The sequence below is a fragment of the Vombatus ursinus genome, unplaced genomic scaffold, assembly GCF_900497805.2.
Source record: "Vombatus ursinus unplaced genomic scaffold, bare-nosed wombat genome assembly UNPS02014801.1, whole genome shotgun sequence".
NCBI classification, from domain to species: Eukaryota; Metazoa; Chordata; class Mammalia; order Diprotodontia; family Vombatidae; genus Vombatus; species Vombatus ursinus.
The window spans coordinates 3,259,262-3,278,677 of record NW_020954579.1 but is presented as its reverse complement, the minus strand read 5'-3'; the positions used below and the strand labels follow the sequence as shown (position 1 = coordinate 3,278,677).

The window sequence follows — 19,416 nt, the reverse complement described above, 5'->3', positions numbered from 1 at the left end:
CATATACCTATGTGTGAAGTATAAAATCACATTCCAAGGTCAAATAACTAATTCTGGCGTGATTTTATATCTTCTGTTCCTGACTCAGATTAAAGCTTTAGATAAAGACTCCTCCCCCACTTTCATCCCCGCATTAAACCCTACTTGGATTCCTTAAAAATTAAGTCCAACAAGAAATAATCTTGTCCATACACTTTTGGACATGGTCAATGTGGGAATTTGTTCTGCTTCACTGTGTACATCTGTTACAAGGTTATTTTTTTCCCTGGGGGAGGTGGGAAGACAAAATAAATGGTTTTTAATTAAAAAAAAAAAGTCTCATGAAAACTGACCTTGGTCACCCTAAAATCAGCACCTGGAAATTTGGTTGTTCCAGGAGTCTATTTTCTTCAGGAGGCTGTTGTTTTTGGTCTGTTTTCTTTGTAACGGTAAAATGATGCTGATGGTGTTAGAGAGTTACCCTGAAGCCTTATCCCAAGGAACAAGAATTACAAGTCCTGTTTTACTTCCAGTCATAAAATGCTCATGCTGGAGGGCCCTTCAAGATCACTAAGAGAGCATCACCCTTTTATTTTGTAGGAGGAAACTGAGGAATAAAAATTAAGAAACCTTGTCTAACTACTGGATTGACCCAACTAACAAAAAGATTTAAAATATAGGAACTCGCAAAATCTTTGGTAACTATGTGATGTGATATGGTCCATCCAGGCTTCTTAAGATTATTCTCAGTGCTATCTCCTTCCCATTCCCTTCTATTTACAGCTGGCTCACCATTATCTACAAGATACCTTTAACCTACAGTTAGGACCATCTGCTTATTCCCACTGAAAACTTTACCCACAGGACCTTTGCTATTTGTCTTTTTAGGACTACTACCTGATTTCCTTTGGACCAAACTGTGACGTGCTTGTGTCCTATGGACATGACTTCACAGTGTTTAGAAATTAATGGGATTTTAGGGAGCACATAATCCAGCCCCCTTTTTTTTTTACCAATGAGGATCTGAGAGTGAAGGCCTGAAGAAGTAATGTAACAGACAAAATGAAGAGAAGATCTACCTCAAACTCAGACTCTCTGGCACTAATTTGGTCCTCTTTCCAGTCTAGCACACTTTTTCCTTATTTACAAGTTGGAGCTCACTTCTGGGAAGATTGCTTTAAAGTCTGAAGATCCTTTATTCCCAAACCTATTTTTTTTTTGGGGGGGGCTAGGCAATGGGGTTAAGTGACTTGCCCAGGATCACACAGCTAGTGAGTGTTATATGTCTGAGGCTCAATTTGAACTCAGGTCCTCCTGACTCCAAGGCCAGTGCTCTATCCACTGTGCCATCTCACTGCCCCTCCTAAACCTAATTCTATTAGGGCCTTCACTTTAGGTTTCAGGGCATAAAATATCAGAATTTCCTATAATCAAAAAAATTCTGTTGTGATCCTAAAGATCTTCCCTCCCTTCTTCCAAAGAAAGAAGTTGAACTCAAGTTCTATCCTGTTTGAATGTTAGCAACTAGGAAAGTTGTGGGGTCCTTTAAATTCCTTGCTCAGTGAACAGAAAAGAAAATCAAGGCATCAATTTCACATTGACATTTTTATTAACGCCAACAGTTTTTTTTAATTATTATTTTTTTAAAACAATAGCACAAAAAATGTTTCAGGGAAGCAGTCTGACAGTTAATCTGATGACCTTCTGAAATAGTTAAGCCACACCAAATATGAATTCCTGTTAACAAAAAAAAAAAAAAAATGGTGGGTGGGGGACAGGAAAGGGAAAAGGTTTAACATAAAAAAACAAAAAAACAAACAAAACCACAACTCAATTGGATTAGATGGGTAAGGTCTTGTTAGCTGAATACACTGTAGATGGAACAAAGGGTGGCAAGAGATTTATACTCTTACTTTTACCAGTTATCACTAAGATACAGTTCAGCTCTTGCAATCAGTTATCATCCACTTCATACATGCACAACAATTAACCAGGACAAGCTTATGCCACTTTGGCCATGAAGAGGTGCAACAGTTGGATCTGTCAGACAAGTAATAGCATTTTCTGTAGAACAAATCCCTCCAGAAGGCCCAAATGAAACCCTTCATAGTTTTACTGCTGCATTTGCATGCAATTTAGGACTCTTGCCAAAAAAAAAAAAAGAAAAGAAAAGAAAAAAAGGGGAGGGGGGATCACCTTAAGAAGAAAAGGAAATGTGAATCAGTTTCTCTTATTTAATGTGGCTATTAAAGAGATTTCCTTGTTATTCCTTTACCTCTGAGAAGGACACCAAGAGGTAGGACCAAGAAGGAGGGAGAACTGGGTGTTTTGTTTTGTTTTTGCCAAGAGGTCACAAAGAAGGGAGGGAGGCAGAGAGAGACTACTACCCTTGGTTCTACACCCCCCCCCCAACACTCAGCATTACGCACAGACGCAGACTCATCATACCAGCTGTCCGCCTTTCCTATTAGCCATTCCCCAAATGCACACTATCCATGGCTCATAAGTTGTTTGCAAAGGTGTTAACCCATTCCTGCCCAAGACACTTCACAAATCCCTCTTGACCCAGAAGCCTCTCAAATTTCCTTTTGGAGGGTTTTAAAAACAGAACATCTGCCATTAACATCATAGGAGAAGTGTTAAATCCTTTTAACCACTGACAAGGCTTCAGGAAGTTTCACAGTTTCATTATGCTCTATTTTATTACTATCATATTTACATTTTTTTTTTTGCTGAATTGATTTTTCCTTTTTTTTTTTAATAGAATTTAATTCTGGAGTGTGAGCAGGAACCAGTTAACTACATTCATTGTCCAACCCCCATTGGTTTGAGAAAAGACTCCAAAATCTTGGCATATGAATCAGCTGTAGGGTAGCTCCACCTCCTCCTTGCCAAGAGGCAGCAGGACAACAGTGGCTGCATGCTTGGGGGTTCACACTGTGGGTTGAGAGGCCTTTCGCTCCAGGAGGTACTGATGGATACTTTCGGCATCTCGTTTCAGCCAAGCAGCATTCAGCAGGATATTTTCACAGCACTGCTGGATGGTACGCTCTGCTGAGGGAGCTGGGTGGCTCTCGAAGAAAGCCTGTTGCAAAACAACCCAGAATGTGGGTGTTTATGTCATGCTTAATGAGCATTTGAATTCAGAGGAAGAAAGCAACACTTTAAATAATGTTATGGAGGAAAAAATTAGCTAGCTTGCAAAATTGTCACAAGCCTTACTAATAAAAAATTATTACTACAATCTCCATCCATTCTTTAGCTACTTCATTCCACACCACAAGGCTAAGAAAACATAAGCAAACTATTCAGAAAATTCAAGATCAAATCTTCTCAAATAAATTTTATGCAAAATAGCAGTAAGGAAGAACTAATTCTCTTTTTCTTAAGCTCACTTTCTATATATGATGTCCCAGCTTGTAAATGACAAGAAAGCTTGAATTCTGTCTGTACTTTTCTTTCAAGGAGCCCTAGATACTAATAATTTAATACTTGTCATTCTGCAGTATTTTTCTTTCTGTACTTTGCAATGTGATTCAGGAGAAACACTATTTTCCACCAAATGCAGTTCTTTCTAAGTAAAACAAGGCAACTATTAAATAGCAAACATAACAATAGGGTAAGATTTTTTAATGAAGAGTATCCCAATGGAGTCAAACTAGGATTCTGGAAAACTAACTTTCTTCTACAGAGGCGAGTTACTTGTTCTTAAGGACCTTCTGTGTGTTAACCCCAGTTACCTGAAACAAACATATCCTTCAGGCAGTTTTCTTACATAGCTATCAGGCCTGAAAATCTTCCAATCCCCAGGCTTTAGGACCACAGATTGAGAGCTGGAAGAAAAAGATCATCCAGTCCAATCTTCTCATTTAATAGTTGAGGAAATTTGGGCTCAGAGAGGTTAAGTGACTTGTCCAAGGTCACACAGTGACAGCCAGGAATCCTAGTCAGGTCCAGATTTATACTCATGATTAATAGGTTAATGCTGTCTGATAGACAGGAGAAGTCCCAACCCAAATACATTTGCTTCTAAATACTGAAAATGTTTGTTAAAAGATTTAAAATATTTTTCTAGGTATAAACATCCAGTTTGGTACAGTAGAAAATGAGAAAGAGCCTCAAAAATATGTTAGACATGACACATATGACAACACTGAGGTTGGAGGAGACAGCCCCAAAAGATCAAATGTACTTTGGAAGAGCATAAGGTGTAACTACTACATGTACATTTGACCAGAAAGCTGTATGGAAATGGAGCTTACACATCACTGATTTCCCACTACTAGTAGCTGTAGAAAACTTCTGTGAACAGTAGTTCCTATAATTTTCAAGACTGCATATAAATCCAAGGTAGCCAAAAACACAAAATTCTAAGGAACTGCTATCTTATGAAGAGTAAAAAGAAAAAAAAATGGGGGGGGGGGAGGAAAAGAGAATATATTACACGAAAGCTTTTACTTCCATTCCTTCTATTCAAATTCCATTCAAATGATAGTTGCCTTAGATTTAAGATACAGATATTAAGGAAAATAGCAACACTGAACTAGCAGTTAATTCCTACACCTAAGTTATACACAAATTATATTCTATGTATGAGCTCTTCTGGAAGTGGATACTTCTTCAGGTGATCCCAGAAACTAACAATTTTAATGGAGAAATGTTTCTCTGGACTTACAATGTGAATCAAGACACTTACTTTTGACACTATGCAGTTACCCAAAAAGACTGAAGCAAAACCCAGATTGTAAAAATGTTCAATGATTAAGTGGCTAAGCAATGAAAGAGACAATGATCAATTTGGGCCTGCAACAAATATGCCAAAATCGTCAGGTACAGAGTCCACACTACAGAGGCAGTATCTTGCTTATCAAACCAGAAGGGTGAATGAAAAGATAATCCTTTGTAAGCACACTACTGTATCAAAATAAGACTTTAGCCATGTTCTAATCTCCAGAAAAGATGATGTTATCTCTGAATTTTCTTGATAACAGACAATCCAGATTAGCCACCAATGTCATCTTTTCTTCAGATGAGGAAGGAGTGAATCCTGAGGTGCTTGAAATAATCTAAGCCTGATGCTGCCATTGAAATACCAGGCTTTGCTAAGACACAACTTAGCAAGAGCTATTAAAGATGCATTTTTCATGCTAAAAAAGTTAAATTTAAAGTAGTATAGTTCTTACCTTAACTTCTCCGGCCATTTTATCAACTGCAAATCCTTCAACTGAAAGCTGAAAAGAGATAAAGAATGCACAGTGTTTTAAATTTAACCCACATCAAAGGAGAATGTTTCACATTTAACAGGTAGAAGATGGAAACAAATTTCTATATGTCTAAAAACAAATTATACTAACTCTCAATGCCTTAATCTGGGAAGCTAGGTGGTGCAGTGGATAGAGGACTGACCTTGGATTTAGGAGGACCTGAGTTCAAATCCGGCCTTAGACATCTGACCCTTACTACCTGTGTGACCCTGGGCAAGTCACTTAACCCCATTGCCTAACCCAAAAAAGAAAAAAACCAACAAAAAAAAGAACCAATCAATGCCTTAATCTGAGGATTGGGTTTTGGAGGGCGTGTGTGACATTTCGCGTTAGACAAAAATAAGTCACAGTTTTTTAAAAGAATGGTCTCCTTAGGGGCAGCTAGGTGGTGCAATGGATAGAGCTCCAGCCTTAGAGTGAGGAAGACCTGAGTTCAAATCCGGCCTCAGACAATTGACCCTTACTACCTGTGTGACCCTTGGCAAGTCAAAGAATGGTCTCCTTTGTCTGTTTACAATATAAGCTCATAGAGAACAGGGATTGAGTTTTCGCAGGTCCTGTACACTGTGAGGGTATCTTAAAAACAAGCACAAATGATCATATGTACCTTTATTAGTCTTGATATTAAGAATCCTCCTTGGTAGCGATTATAAAGTTCTTCCCAGTTGTCTTTTATAAATTTCCAAGCAGCTTTCCTCCCCTGCTTGCTGCCTCCAGCTACGCCACCAATAACAGACACAGTATCCTGTGGACGTACCTCTTCCTGGAAAAAAAAAAAATTAAAGAAATAAAGTGTTTAGTCTTTCTAAACTCTCTGTAAGGTAATACTTAGATAGAATAAATAGCTAGGTGAACACTAGTCCTCAAAGTTACCATTATTTAAGTAACTGACTATGTGGTATAGTGGAAAGAGAGATGGATTTAGACTTAGATTTAAGATCTGCCTGAGATATTGCGTGACTTTGGGCAAATCACTTAACCCCTCTGGACCTCAGTTTTACCATATGTAAAAAGGAGGACACAGAACTTGATGACCTCTAAATTCTATGAGCTCTAAAATCTAAGATCTGTGATCTAAATGAAGCCACTCAACTTACCTTAAGAAAAATCTGCACGGGGCAGCTAGGTGGCCCAGTGGATAGAGCACTGGCCCTGGAGTCAGGAGGACCTGAGGTCAAATCCGACCTCAGACATATAATACTCACTAACACTCACTAGCTGTGTGAATCTGGGCAAGTCACTTAACCCCAAATGCCTGACCAAATAAATAAACTAAAAAAAGAAAAAAGAAAAAAAAATTTTGCACCAAGGAAAACAGAACCCTATTAGACATGAGGATAGGGCAAAGGGCAAGGAAGGGTACAACAAACAGCAGGCACTGAGTCCCTCAGAGAATGAAACATTCCTATATAACCTTCCCTGAGAAGGAAGCCTTAAAATAATAAGGCTAATGGATCAGAAGACCAAATTAGAGATACCTGCAACACATCAACAGACAACAACTAGTTTCAAAAGCAGTTTTCCAGTTAACTTACTGAAAGTGCAAAGGTGAGGACTTTTTGAATTAGTTCAGGTGGTGAAGTGGCCCCCAGGACTCGTTCAATTCTATTCTTTTCTTCTTGCATATCTGCTTCTTTGTGAAGCTACAGGGAGTAACAGTAGGGTTTTAATTTCCTAGACCATGTTCTAATGAAATACAACTCAAACTTCAGCAATTATTAGCACTAAACAAATAGTCTCTGTTGATTTTACAAACCATTTCACTGCTAGAATTGACTTGTAACACCCCTTTTTTTTCTGATCTAATTAGAAAACCATGTATGCTAGCCCACTAGATGGCACCTCTACACTAAACTACAGCACAGCTGTTACCCTCCTTCCCTCTTATTTCCCTATCACCAAGACAATACAAGCCTCATTCTGCCACCAAAGGTAGCAATAGAAGTTATTTATTTAAGCTAGGTACTTGGATAATATGACTAATATACTTTGTGAATAGAACCAAGTAATTTTCACCATTTGTTCTAATTACTGTATGCATTATAGCTAATGACTGAACCCTGACCATCTATCTACAAAGACAAATAAGAACAAGCAAATTTTTTTTTTTTAGTTTTTAGTCAAAGCTTCTCTCTTATTAGTACTCCTTAAAGTAGAGAGAATTTTGATAGCTGGTATGAAATGCAAACACACAGATGATTCATATGGCCCTCACCTATACCAAAATTTCAAGTCATCAAACTATTTATAAAATACACAGAACCTATATCTTCTTCACTAGAAAGAACATCTTATCTTTGTGAAGAAACTTCAAATGTAATTATGTTTATGACTTTTCTTAAATTTGGAGCTAAAACTTAGGAACCCTCAAAGATTTCTAATTTTGAACTGTTCATTAACATTAACTTATTATTCATAATTGTTTTAATTATAATAACAAAATTGACAAAAGTGATACCTCATAACCACACAAGGAATTAGGAAATGCAAGTATTACTATTCCCATTTGACAGAAAGAAATGGACTTAGAAAGTTAAGGTGACTTGGCAATGTTCCCACAGTGTATCAAGCATCAGAGACAAAATTTGAACTGGGGCTTTTTGTCTCCAAGTCCAGGGCTTTCTCCTACATCAGGGTGTGCCATTTAATAAAAAGAAAAAAAGAACATTTTAGGTCTTAGGTTCAGTAGAGACAAATTTGTAGCAATAACTTGGCAAGAAGCAAAAAGAATGATCTTTATTAAATCATTTGTGATATACAGCTAGGTGGCACAGTGGATAGAGCATTGGGCCTGGATTCAGGAAGACCTGAGTTCAAATCTGACCTCAGTCATTTACTAGCTGTGTAACCATGGGCAAGACATTCAACCCTCTGTTTCAGTTTCCTTATCTGTCAAATGAGCTAGAGAAGGAAATGGCAAACCAGTGCAGTTATCTCTGCCAAGAAAACCCAAAATAGGGTCACAAAGTGTCAGACATAACTGAAATGACTGAACAACAACAGTACTATTCTCTCATTGTCTTTTTATTGGAAGATTACTCTTTCTGTTGGTGATATGTCCCTTGCCAATTACTTGCAGTTGATTAAGAATAATGTGTAAGTCATTTCAAGGTCATAAAGCAGCAACAGTTTCCATGTGCACTTACCTTTAGCATAATGTCTAATGTGGTACTATCACCATGCTTCAAAACAGTCAGATATACCTAAAAGTTAACAATCAAAGAGAATTTAGTTAAGTATAACTTTCACTTTCAGATATTTTCAGACATGGTAAACTGACATGTCAAAAAAATAAAAGGTTAGGGGGCAGCTAGGTGGTGCAGTAGATAGAGCTCCACCCATAGAGTTCTATCGTGGACCTGAGTTCAAATGTGTTCTCAGACACTTGACACTAGCTGTGTGATCCTGGGCAAGTCACTTAACCCCAATTGCCTAGCAAAAAGTAAAATAAAAAAAAACAAAAACAAAAACAAAAAACAAATAAAAGGTTATGAGTAGCTGCTATATGCAGTCAGTCAACCATTTATTAAGCACTTATTAAGTGCCAAGCATGGTACTAAGCTCTGGTGATACAAAAAAGGAGGCAAAAACAGTCCCTTCCTTTAAGAAGCTCACATCCTACAGGAAGCAACAGCCTATATTTCATGCTTCACTCCTCACATCCCCCATATCCAATCTGTTGCTGAAGCCTGTTAATTTTACCTTTATAACATCTCTCAAAAAACCCTTTCTCTGCTCTACCACCACCTTGGTAGAGGCCCTCATGACCACACACCTGGACTACCGCACTCTTTAGCTGACTGTTTTCCCTGTCCCAAGTCTCTTCCCCACAGTAATCCATCCTTCACTTGGCTGCCATAGTGATCTTCCTTAAGCACAAATCCAACCATAGCAACCTCCTATTCGATAAACACCAGTGGCTCCTTATCACTTCCAGGACCAAATACAATTCTGTTTATCATTCAAAGCCCTTCATAATTGGGCCCTTTCTTACCTTTCCATCTTCTTACACTTTATTCCCCTCTATGTACTCTGCAATGAATGACACTGTTCCTCACATATGACACTCCAAATCCTGAAATCTGAGCTTTTTCACTCCACCCTCCTCATCTCTGCCTCCTGGTTTCTTTCAAGTATCAACTAAAGGCCCACCTTACATAAGAAGCCTTTCTCAGTTCTCCTTAACCTTACTGCCTTCTTTCTGAGATTACCTCCATTTGTGTATCTTATCTATAATAGCTATTTGTATGTTATGTCCCCCATTAGCCTATGAGTTACTTCTTAAAAGCAGGGATTGGGTTCCCCTCCCTTTCTTTCTAATCCTCAACACTTAGCACAGTACCTGGCATATAGTAAGCACTTAATAAATGTTTGCTGATTTGATGTGACATAGGTCAACTTTAGTTAAAGGAAATATTTTAAACCAAATGAAGGACAGTCGGAATGGGACAGACTACTCTGGTAATTAAAATAACATAATACAGAAACATACAGGACTCCTCAGATCAGCAGAAAGAATCTGTTTCCCATCTACATGGTCCTTAAACCGACGACGAGCTTCTTCTAATGTTGGCTTATGTCCTGATTTTCCTAGTTTGCCCAGAACCAAACCTCTCAGGAGTGCATCGAGATGACCTGTGGAGGAATCAGAAAGAATTGTGACTGTAGTTAAATGGGATTCTTTAAAATCTGTAGCCACTTGAACTTCATACAACTATTTCCACATTATTAAAGAAGTAGAGAATGGTTTTACTACACAGCAAAAAGCAGTTGTCTGATCCAGGAAATAAGCCTTTCGTTTATCATCATTTAAAAACGGTATAATATGCCTAGTATTGATGGCGACAAGAAAATACCTTTGGAAGATCCCAGATCCAGAAATTCCAGTGATTCTGAATCCTTGTAGGTCATCAGCCAAAACCCATTCCTCAACTCCACTTCCCCAATGCTTTATTACTATTTTCCCCTCAATGCATTTCCCCCTACAAAGCCCCAAATACACACTACCCATACCCATCCACAGCGCCCTCTGGAATGCATACTCCAAAGGCAACAAAGTTGTTTTCATCTTAAAAATTTTCCTTTCTCACTTTTCATCTTCTGGCTCACTTGAGATCCAGCTCCCTCCTCATAATGACACAGCCTCCCCAGCCACACTTTCCAGTAATGGCTCACTGGTCAAGGTGGGGGAATTGGAATATAAATCTTTACTACCGCTTCAGGTTCCTCCCCATCACCAATTGTTGTTCAGTCATTTCAGCCATGTCAAGATTTTCATGAGCCCATTTCTTTTCTTCTCTAGCTCATTTTTCAGACGAGGAACTGAGGCAAACAGGGTTAAGTGAGCTGCCCAGGGTCATATAGCTAGTGTCTGAGGCCAGATTTCAACTCATGAAGATGAGTCTAGTGCTCTATCTACTGGGCCACCGAGCTGCCCCCCATCACTATTACTATTCAGTAATCTCTTCTCCTTGAGGTCCATTTACAATCCACATCTATTACCCAATCAAAATCTTAGTAGCTCTGGTCTACTTTTTTCCTCAATGACTTCAGTACATTCAGTACAATCAGTACAATCTTTCTATTTTCCTCAACTCTGCCCACATACTAGGGTACTTGAACATAGATACTGATACTCAAATATCCTAACCTCAGTTCCCTGGCCTTCTCATTTCCCATGACCTACTCTTCCACCCAACTTCAGCCATGAAGACGATCATACTTTTGATCTTGCTATCATTCACAAATATAATACCTCCATATGTTCACAAATTCTGAAATTCCTTTATTCCATCCCAATTGATTGGCCTTCCACTTCTTCTGCCTTCCAATATCAAACCATACAGGGACCTCCAATCTCTCAACCAGTTGGTTCTATCTCAGGCCATCACTTCTGCACTAGCCACAGTCTCCTCCTTTCCTGATTTTGACCCTTTGGTGCTCAACTCTACACTGTCTTACTGAATACCTTTTCCTCTTATATCACTGATTTTTTTTCCCTGTCTGATCATTCTTACCATCTGCTACCTTCACTCCTATACACATGCTGCTCAACAAAGATGGAGAAAACTACACAACTGCTTTTGATTGGGTCCACTACAATTTTATGTTGCACAACCTCAATTGAGTCCTCACTGCTTCCAGGCAATCAATCAACTTACTATACCACTCACCCCAGCAGCTGTTCCAAGACTTTTCAATCCTCTTCAAACCTCCCATGGCTCACCCTGACCCCACCTTCTCAGCTGAGAAACTTGTCTAATATTTTACTGAAAAAAAACTGAGACCATTCACCAAGAGCTCCCTCTTCTCTCTTCGTCCTCCTCCTCATCTCAAATCATTATGATGTCTTCTGCCACTATCTCCTCCTTACCCTTTCCATACCCCTGCTCCTTGCCAAGGCTAATGCCTCTATATGTAAAAGTTTCATCCCAACTTCTCCAACAGACTGCCTACTCTATCATTCTATTCTCTCACTTATCTGCAATCTCTCCATATCTAATGTCTGCTTCCTTATTGCCTAAAAACATGCCTATGTCTTCCTCATTTTTAAAAACCCTTCACTTACTACCAAAAAATTATTTTATAGTTAGAAAAAATAATAACAAGATTCATTTGGAATAACAAATGGTCCAGAATATTAAGGGAACTAATGAAAAGAAATGCAATTCCTAGCCATTCCAGATCTTAAATTGTATTATAAAGCAGCAATCATCAAAACTGCTTGGTACTGGCTAAGAAATAGGGTGGTGGATCAATGGAATAGGTTTAAGTATGCAAGATACAGTAATCAATAACTATGGTAATCTATTATTTGATAAACCCAAAGACCCCAGCTTCTGGAATAAGAACTCACTCTTTGACAAAAACTGCTGGGAAAACTGGAAAAGAGTATGGCAGAAACTAGGCATAGATCAAAATAAAGTCAAAATGGGTTCATGATTTAGATATAAAGGCTGATACTATAAGCAAACTGGGAGAGCAAGGAATAGTTTACCTGTCAGATTTACGGAGAACAGAAGAATTCATGACCAAACAAGAGATAGAGAATATTAAGAAAAGCAAAATGGAAAGCTCTGATTACATTAAATTGAAAAGTTTTTGCACAAACAAAGCCAATGCAACCAAGATTAGAAGGAGGGTAGAAAGAATTTTTATAACCAGTCTCTCTAATAAGGGCCTCATTTCTTTTTTTTTTCTTTTCTTTCTTTTTTTTTTAGGCAATTGGGGTTAAGTGACTTGCCCAGGTCACGCAGCTAGTAAATGTGTCAAGCGTTTGGTCTGAGGCCGAATTTGAACTCAGGTCCTCCTGATTTCAGGGCCCGTGCTATCCACTGCGCCACATAGCTGCCCCGAGCCTCCATTCTAAGATATATAGAGAATTAAGTCAAATTTATAAGAATACAAGTCATTCCCCAATTGATAAATGGTCAAAGGATATGAACAGGCAGTTCTCAGATGAAGAAATTAAAGCCATCTATAATCACATGAAAAAATGCTCTAACTCACTATTGATTAGAGAAATGCAAATCAAAACATCTCTGAGGTACCACATCACACCTATCAGATTGGCCAACATGACAAAACAGGAAAATGATCCATGTTGGAGAAGATGTGGGAAAATTGGAACACTAATGTATTGTTGGTGGAATTATGAAATGATCCAACCATTTTGGAAAGCAATTTGGAACTATGCCCAAAGGGCTATAAAAATGTGCATACCCTTTGACCCAGCAACAACATTTCTAATATCCCAGAGAGATCATACAAATGGGAAAAGGATCCACATCTACAAAAATATTTAGAGCAGCTCTTTTTGTGGTGGCAAAGAACTGGAAACTGAGAGGATGCCCATCAACTGGGGAATGGCTGAACAAGTTGCGGTATATGAATGTAATGGAATACTATTGTGCTATAAGAAATGAACAGGCTGACTTCAGAAAAACCTGGAAAGACTTGTATGGACTGATGCTGAGTGAAGTGAGCAGAACCAGGAGTTACGTGCGATGACTAACTTTGATAGACTTAGCTCTTCTCGGCAATTCAAGGATCTAAGACATCTCCAAAGGCCTCATGATGGAAAATGCTATCCACATCCAAAGAAAGAACTAAGGAATTTGAATGCAGATGGAAGCATACTATTTGCTATTTTTTTTTCTTCTGTTGTATTTTGTTTCCTCTTTCTGGTGGTTCCTCCTACTGGTTCTAATTCTTACCTACAACATCACCAATGTGAAAATATGTTTAATAGTAATATATATGTATAGCCTATATCAGATTGCACACTGTCTTGGGGAAGGAGGTGGAGAAAAATTTAAAACCCAAAAGCTTATGGAAGTGACTGCTGACAATTCAAAATAAATTAATTAAAAATTAAAAAAACAAAAACAAAACCCTTCACTTGTTAAGTCCATTCCTGTTAACTATTATCTCATATCTCTCATGACCTCTACGGCTAAACACTTTGAGAATGCCACCTACAACAGGTTCTTCCATTTCCTTTCCTGTTACTCTCTTCCTAACTCCATATTGTCTGTCTTCTGACTTCATAAATGAACCAAAACTGACCTCTCCAACTTATCAATGATCTCTTAAATGTCAAATCTAGTGGCCTTTTCTCAGTCCTCATCCTTCTTGACCACTCTGCAGTCTATGACACTGTACACTGCCCTCTTTTCTAGGATATTCTCTTCTCCTCAGGTTTTTGGGACACCACTCTCTCCTGGTTCTCCTCCTACCTATTTGAACACTCCTGTCTCCTTTGCTTATCATCCAGGTCATACCCCAGTAACCATAGCTGTCTCACAAGGCTCTGTCCTAGGACCTTTTTTCTTCTCCCTCTATTCAGTGCTTCTTAAACTGGGCTGTGAACTGTGGGGCAGGTGCAGGGGGCGGTGTTGGGTCATAAAAAATTTGGCAACAATAAAAGGTTTCTGAACAAGCAACAACCACAAGTTAATTAAAGATCAAATGCACAATGCAATGAATCTGAGGTGTTTCTGGCAGCACTTGCCTGTGTTGCATCATGCAACTTCACTGCAACTTTGGTTCTGAACACAAAGCATTTGCACCCTGCACTGAGCATGCCCTCAGACTGTGCAATGCCAACGCAGTTGGAAGGCTAAAAGGGGTTGCAGTGGAAAAAGTTTAAGAAGCTCTGTAGGCCCTGGACCTATACAACTTCACTTAATGATCTAACAGCTCCCATAAACTCAATTATCATCTCCATGCTGACGATTCTCAAATCTATTCATCCAGTCCTAACCTCTCTGCTAACCTCTACTCTTGCATCTCTACCTACAGATCTCGCAAACTAGATGTCCTGAAGACACCTCAAACTAAACATATCCAAAAAGGAATCCATTATCTTCTCCCTGCTCCCAAGTTCCCCACTCCCATGACTCTCCTATTATTGTCAATGGAACCACCTCCTCCAAGGCCCCCAATCGAGTAGTCATCCTGGATTCTTCATAAACTCTCACCTCCTTATCCAAGTTGTTACCAAGGCCTGTCGATTTCATCTTTGCCACACTTCTCAAATACATCCCCTTACCTCCTCTGATACAAGTCTTCATCTGACATCTTCCTGAACTATTGTAATAGCCTATTTAGAAAAATTTTTCCCCACTCTAATCTATCCTCACACTCAACTGTCAAATTAATCAGACCATGTCACTACCCCTACTCAATCAACTTCAGTGGCTCCCTATCATGTCCAGAATTAAATATAAAATCCAAATTGGCATCTGAAGTCCTTCATAACCTCTCCCCACCCCCACCCCATAAACTTTCCATGCTTTTTATACACTTTAATCCTCCCCTCCATACACTCTTTTTCCAGTGACACTGGCCTCTTTGCTCTTCTTAAAAGAAGATACTCTTATTTCTCAGCTGAACATTTTCACTGGTTGTCCCACATGACTGGAATACTGTTCTCCCTCATCTCCATTCCCAGCATTCCCAGACTTCCTCCAAGTTATAGTTAAATTCCCACCTTCTACAGGAAATCTTTCTCTATCCCTCTTAATTCTAGTACCTTCTCTCTGTTGATTATTTACTATTTATCCTGTATATAGCTTGTCTGTACATGACTGTTTGCACGTTGTCTTCTCCATTAGAATGTGAGCCCTTCAAGGGCAGGAACTATCTTTTTCCTTTCTACCCCTAATGCTTAGGACAATGCCTGGGACATAGAAGGTGCTTAATGACTGAGTGACAGACAGAGCCATCAAAGTAACAAAATAATTTTACTTTAGATGTTTGCAACTATGACGAGGGCAATAGGTGCTTTTGTTCTGGATACATGCGGTAAAGAAATCTGTTTTGGTACTAATGAAAGAAATAACTAATTGCAAATATTTCAAAAGAGGAAGTATGAAATGATGTGTTTGATAAGCTAAAAACGAATATATATACTATCTAACCTGAAGTAAAATCACAAAGGCCACCTATTTGAATTTAATTAGTCCTTCAATTTGGTGATGTTTTTATTGTTTGGGTTGTCTCTTATCAAAACCATTAAGGCATACACTTAGTCATTCAGTTATGTCCAAGGCACCTAGTAAGAGTCTGTACACCCAGGATCAATGTGTTCCATGTGCAACAAATAAAAATCTCAGGATTACTTCACCACAGCCAGAGAACTTAAGCAGGTATTTGTGGAAACGTACGACTTGCTTTTCTCCTTCTAAGCACATTGTTGCAAAGGTTCTCATAAAGAAGGTTCTGACTTAAAATTTTGGCTCTGTAAAGGATGTGTTGTGGTATGCAAAGTGGCCCAAGTGTGTTCCTGGGTTCTCTTATGAGTAAAATGAGTTTCCTTATATCCCAAGGAGAGGCAATGAGTGAGTGTCAAGTGCTCCACGTGATCATCACAGAAGAAAGGTCACAGACATAACAGACACAGAGCTGGGAGGGGCCTCAGAGGTCATCGAGCCTAACTCTCTTCATAAAGATGAGGAAACTGAGACCCAGAAAGACTTGAGTGAGAAGCATTAACTAGCAGAGATGGAGCTTAAAATGAAGACTTCTCTCTCCAAACCCAAAATTCAGTCCATCATATCATTAAATTTCAAGTAATATTACTACTACTTACAAAAAGTTAATGTTTTCAACTGTAAGTTATTAGTTTCTTAGTCATCAGTATATGATAAAAAAAAATGTCAATCCAAAAGTAACACTTACATTTTCATTTCTACCTCTTAAATTAAAAAGAAATCTGATAAAATTACAGCAACAGTTTATAGCAAGACAGAAAAAAGGAATTAACCAAGATAATGATCTGCTTATCAGGGCCTGATAGGAACTGGTGCCAATAAAATAAGCATATATTTCAGATGTGGCTATGGGTTTATAGATCTCTGTCCCTATCTTCTACACATTGCATTTAACAGCTAATTTAGACAATATTCCATATATCGGTCTCCATGTAACGTCCAAGGAGAAGAACAATGGGAATGGGAACTTTCGACATTAAATACTGATTAATATCATTCAGGGTTTAAAAAATACATTAATGCTGTGACTATATCAACTTACCAATCTTAATTCTGAAATATTTAAGTATACATCCCCTTACCCTCTCCAGGTTTAGGATCCCAGCCCAGCCTCTCCCCTATGGGTGAAAAGACATCTTTCACAAATAGCTGGATTTCCTCATAGAAGTCTGTGTGGGACAAGAGAGTTGAGAGAATCCCCAGGTTACAGCTCAGGTCGCTCCAGACAGTATAATTGGGCTCATTCACAAAAGCCTCCATGACTTTTAGAACATCTACAGTGTTAATGATTCCAGCTCGAGCCTGGGAGAGAAAAAACAATTTCTGTTTTTTAGTTAGGTTAATTTCAAACCTAATCTCCAAATAGAATTGTAACACAGAGATACACAAACAAGTTCAACATTATCTATTCTTGCAAAATGTCTATCTCTGGAATTTGAAGTAAATGACACAACATGAGTTCAGAAGAGCACTTGTTAGAATAAAAATCCTACTATAATAACATAAGACAATGTACTAAAAAATAAGCAAAACTATTCTAACTAATCCAACTGGTTAGGGTGAAAGAAAACTGATCAGTTTCTTGATTCTATTAAGTTTCTGGGGCCTTTACTTTTTAACAGAGGCTCTTTCAAAGCTAGGCCATCTAAACTGTGTCAATTTTACCCTGTCCTTTACAAATTTGAGAATAAAGTTGACTGAAAGGCACTAAAGTGCTCAGAACTCTTTCAACTCTTGTGTGTACCAACAAGTGGAATTAGGAAAAACCCAATTTCTATTCTAGCAATCAACTACACAAAGAGCCTATTCTGTTGAAAGGATGAATCTGCCACTCGAATCAGCAGATTTGAGGTTTTAGACTTCAATGCTAATCTATATTTATACAAAACAAGAATCCAAAACCAGTTATATCAGCAGGGAGTAGTGAAACTTCAAGATCCAAATTGAAGGAAACTTCATGCTGAGTCTTATAATTATTACAGGTATCCAGAATTATCCAGACTGCCAAATGCACCCAGAAATTATCTAACACATGCCTGACTATTAAATTAAGTATCTGACAAATTCAAATGTTATTTGGCACAGGACTTGAAGGAAAAAAAAAAGCATTATTAGGGGAAAGCACCCTAAGATTCCCACAAGCAAGAGTTATAGCTTCTATTTAGTAAGCAATTCTGAATAAAGTGTTTTTAAAATCTCAGTTGGAAAAGTTACTCATCTATTCAAACAGATTTTCTATTAAAACTAGAAGAATTAATCCCTGGGCAGAGAAGACCCTACAAGAAAATAACTAAATACAGTTGCAGAATACTAGCTTAGATTGATGACAAAGAACTGTTTCTGAGGGAATTTTGCAAGTTCATTTGTATTACACTAATTAATCGCCACCTGCATGCCATAACCACAAAGTTCTTCCACCTTTAGGAAGAGCCAGGTCCTTTGAACTGTAAGTATATTATTAATCAAATATTCCAATAAGAGCAAAATCCCCCAACCAACAAAGCCTATCATATTGTGAAAGGAGGAGGTACTCACCAAAGAAAAAAGATCATTCTGTAGCCCAAGTCGGTCCACAGGGGGTAGAGAAAGGTCTCGTATGCCTGGCAATAAACTCTCCAACATAGCAGAACTGTATTGAGTCCGATAAAATCCAACTGTTCCTAGGTTTAACTGGGAAAAAAAATAAAAACAAAATACCCAACACAAACACACATATGCATGCATATGTACACATATATACATGCCAAGCTAACTTTTAGCCCTAGAAATTTCACATTTATATGGAAAGGTAGCATGGAAGAGTAGGGAGGGGGAAGCTAGTCTGCCTCTGACATACTGGCTATTGGACCCTGAACCAGTCATTTAAATTTCTTAAGCCTCATTTTCCCTGTATATAAAACAGTTAGAGTTAGACTCAATGACCCCTAAGGTCATTTCCAGTTCTCTATGATCCTATGGATAGAATTCCAAATTTCAATCATTATAAACAGTGTTAAATGTCTGAGTTAGTTTAACTAAGATTACATGCTGCTGATCTCAAATACTTTACTGAGGTTATCGACTCCTTAAAATGACAAGTCATGCTTGCAAAACTGTAACTGCCTCAAATGATTTACTGTACCTGGTGGTAAGGGAATATTTTACTTCCAAAAAGGTTAGCGAACATGTAGGAATAATCTCCAGTAATAATTCTCTGCCCTAAGGTCTTCTTTTCTCCTGTATTATGGAGGCTTACTGGGATTAAAAGGGAATTCTCTAAATCAGTAGTTCCTAACTTGAGGTCCAAAGATAATTTTCAGAGAGGTCTGTGAACTTGCATAGGGAATACATATTTTAAAACATTCTGAGGGAGTCCATAGGTTTCAACAAGGTCAATAACACAAACGGGTTAAAAACTCCTACTTTGGATAAAATTTACTAGATAATTTCTAATTTCACTTTTGTTTAAGATTATGAATGACATAGTATTATATCTCTTTGATCGACATTATTTGACAAAATCCCAATGGATGTCTTCTGAGGTGAACAGATGGATACCTTACAGAATACTAGAGCTTAAAAATGCTCCCGCTATCCTTATTAGATAAAGTAGCTCAAGCTGTGCCTTGCCTAAAGTCACATGCTAACAAATGGCAAAACTATCTTTAAGACGGAGATGAGATGGTCATAGCTTCTAC

The 19,416-nt window shown here is 38.2% G+C and overlaps 1 protein-coding gene across 2 annotated transcripts in view; it reads right to left on the bottom strand.

Annotated features, from left to right (window-relative positions):
- Window positions 1–2,565: 2,565 nt before the first annotated feature.
- Window positions 2,566–19,416, bottom strand: part of NPEPPS (aminopeptidase puromycin sensitive) — an 82,608-nt gene continuing 65,757 nt past the window's right edge. For both annotated transcript variants that reach the window (XM_027872895.1, XM_027872896.1), the window contains 8 exons: window positions 18,275–18,409; window positions 16,822–17,041; window positions 9,736–9,878; window positions 8,390–8,446; window positions 6,779–6,886; window positions 5,851–6,006; window positions 5,163–5,210; window positions 2,566–3,064 (listed from right to left, as the gene is read on the bottom strand). In XM_027872895.1, the coding sequence (XP_027728696.1) occupies window positions 2,912–3,064; window positions 5,163–5,210; window positions 5,851–6,006; window positions 6,779–6,886; window positions 8,390–8,446; window positions 9,736–9,878; window positions 16,822–17,041; window positions 18,275–18,409 (1,020 nt within the window). In that variant the 3' untranslated portion in view covers window positions 2,566–2,911. The remainder of the gene's footprint in view (window positions 3,065–5,162; window positions 5,211–5,850; window positions 6,007–6,778; window positions 6,887–8,389; window positions 8,447–9,735; window positions 9,879–16,821; window positions 17,042–18,274; window positions 18,410–19,416) is intronic.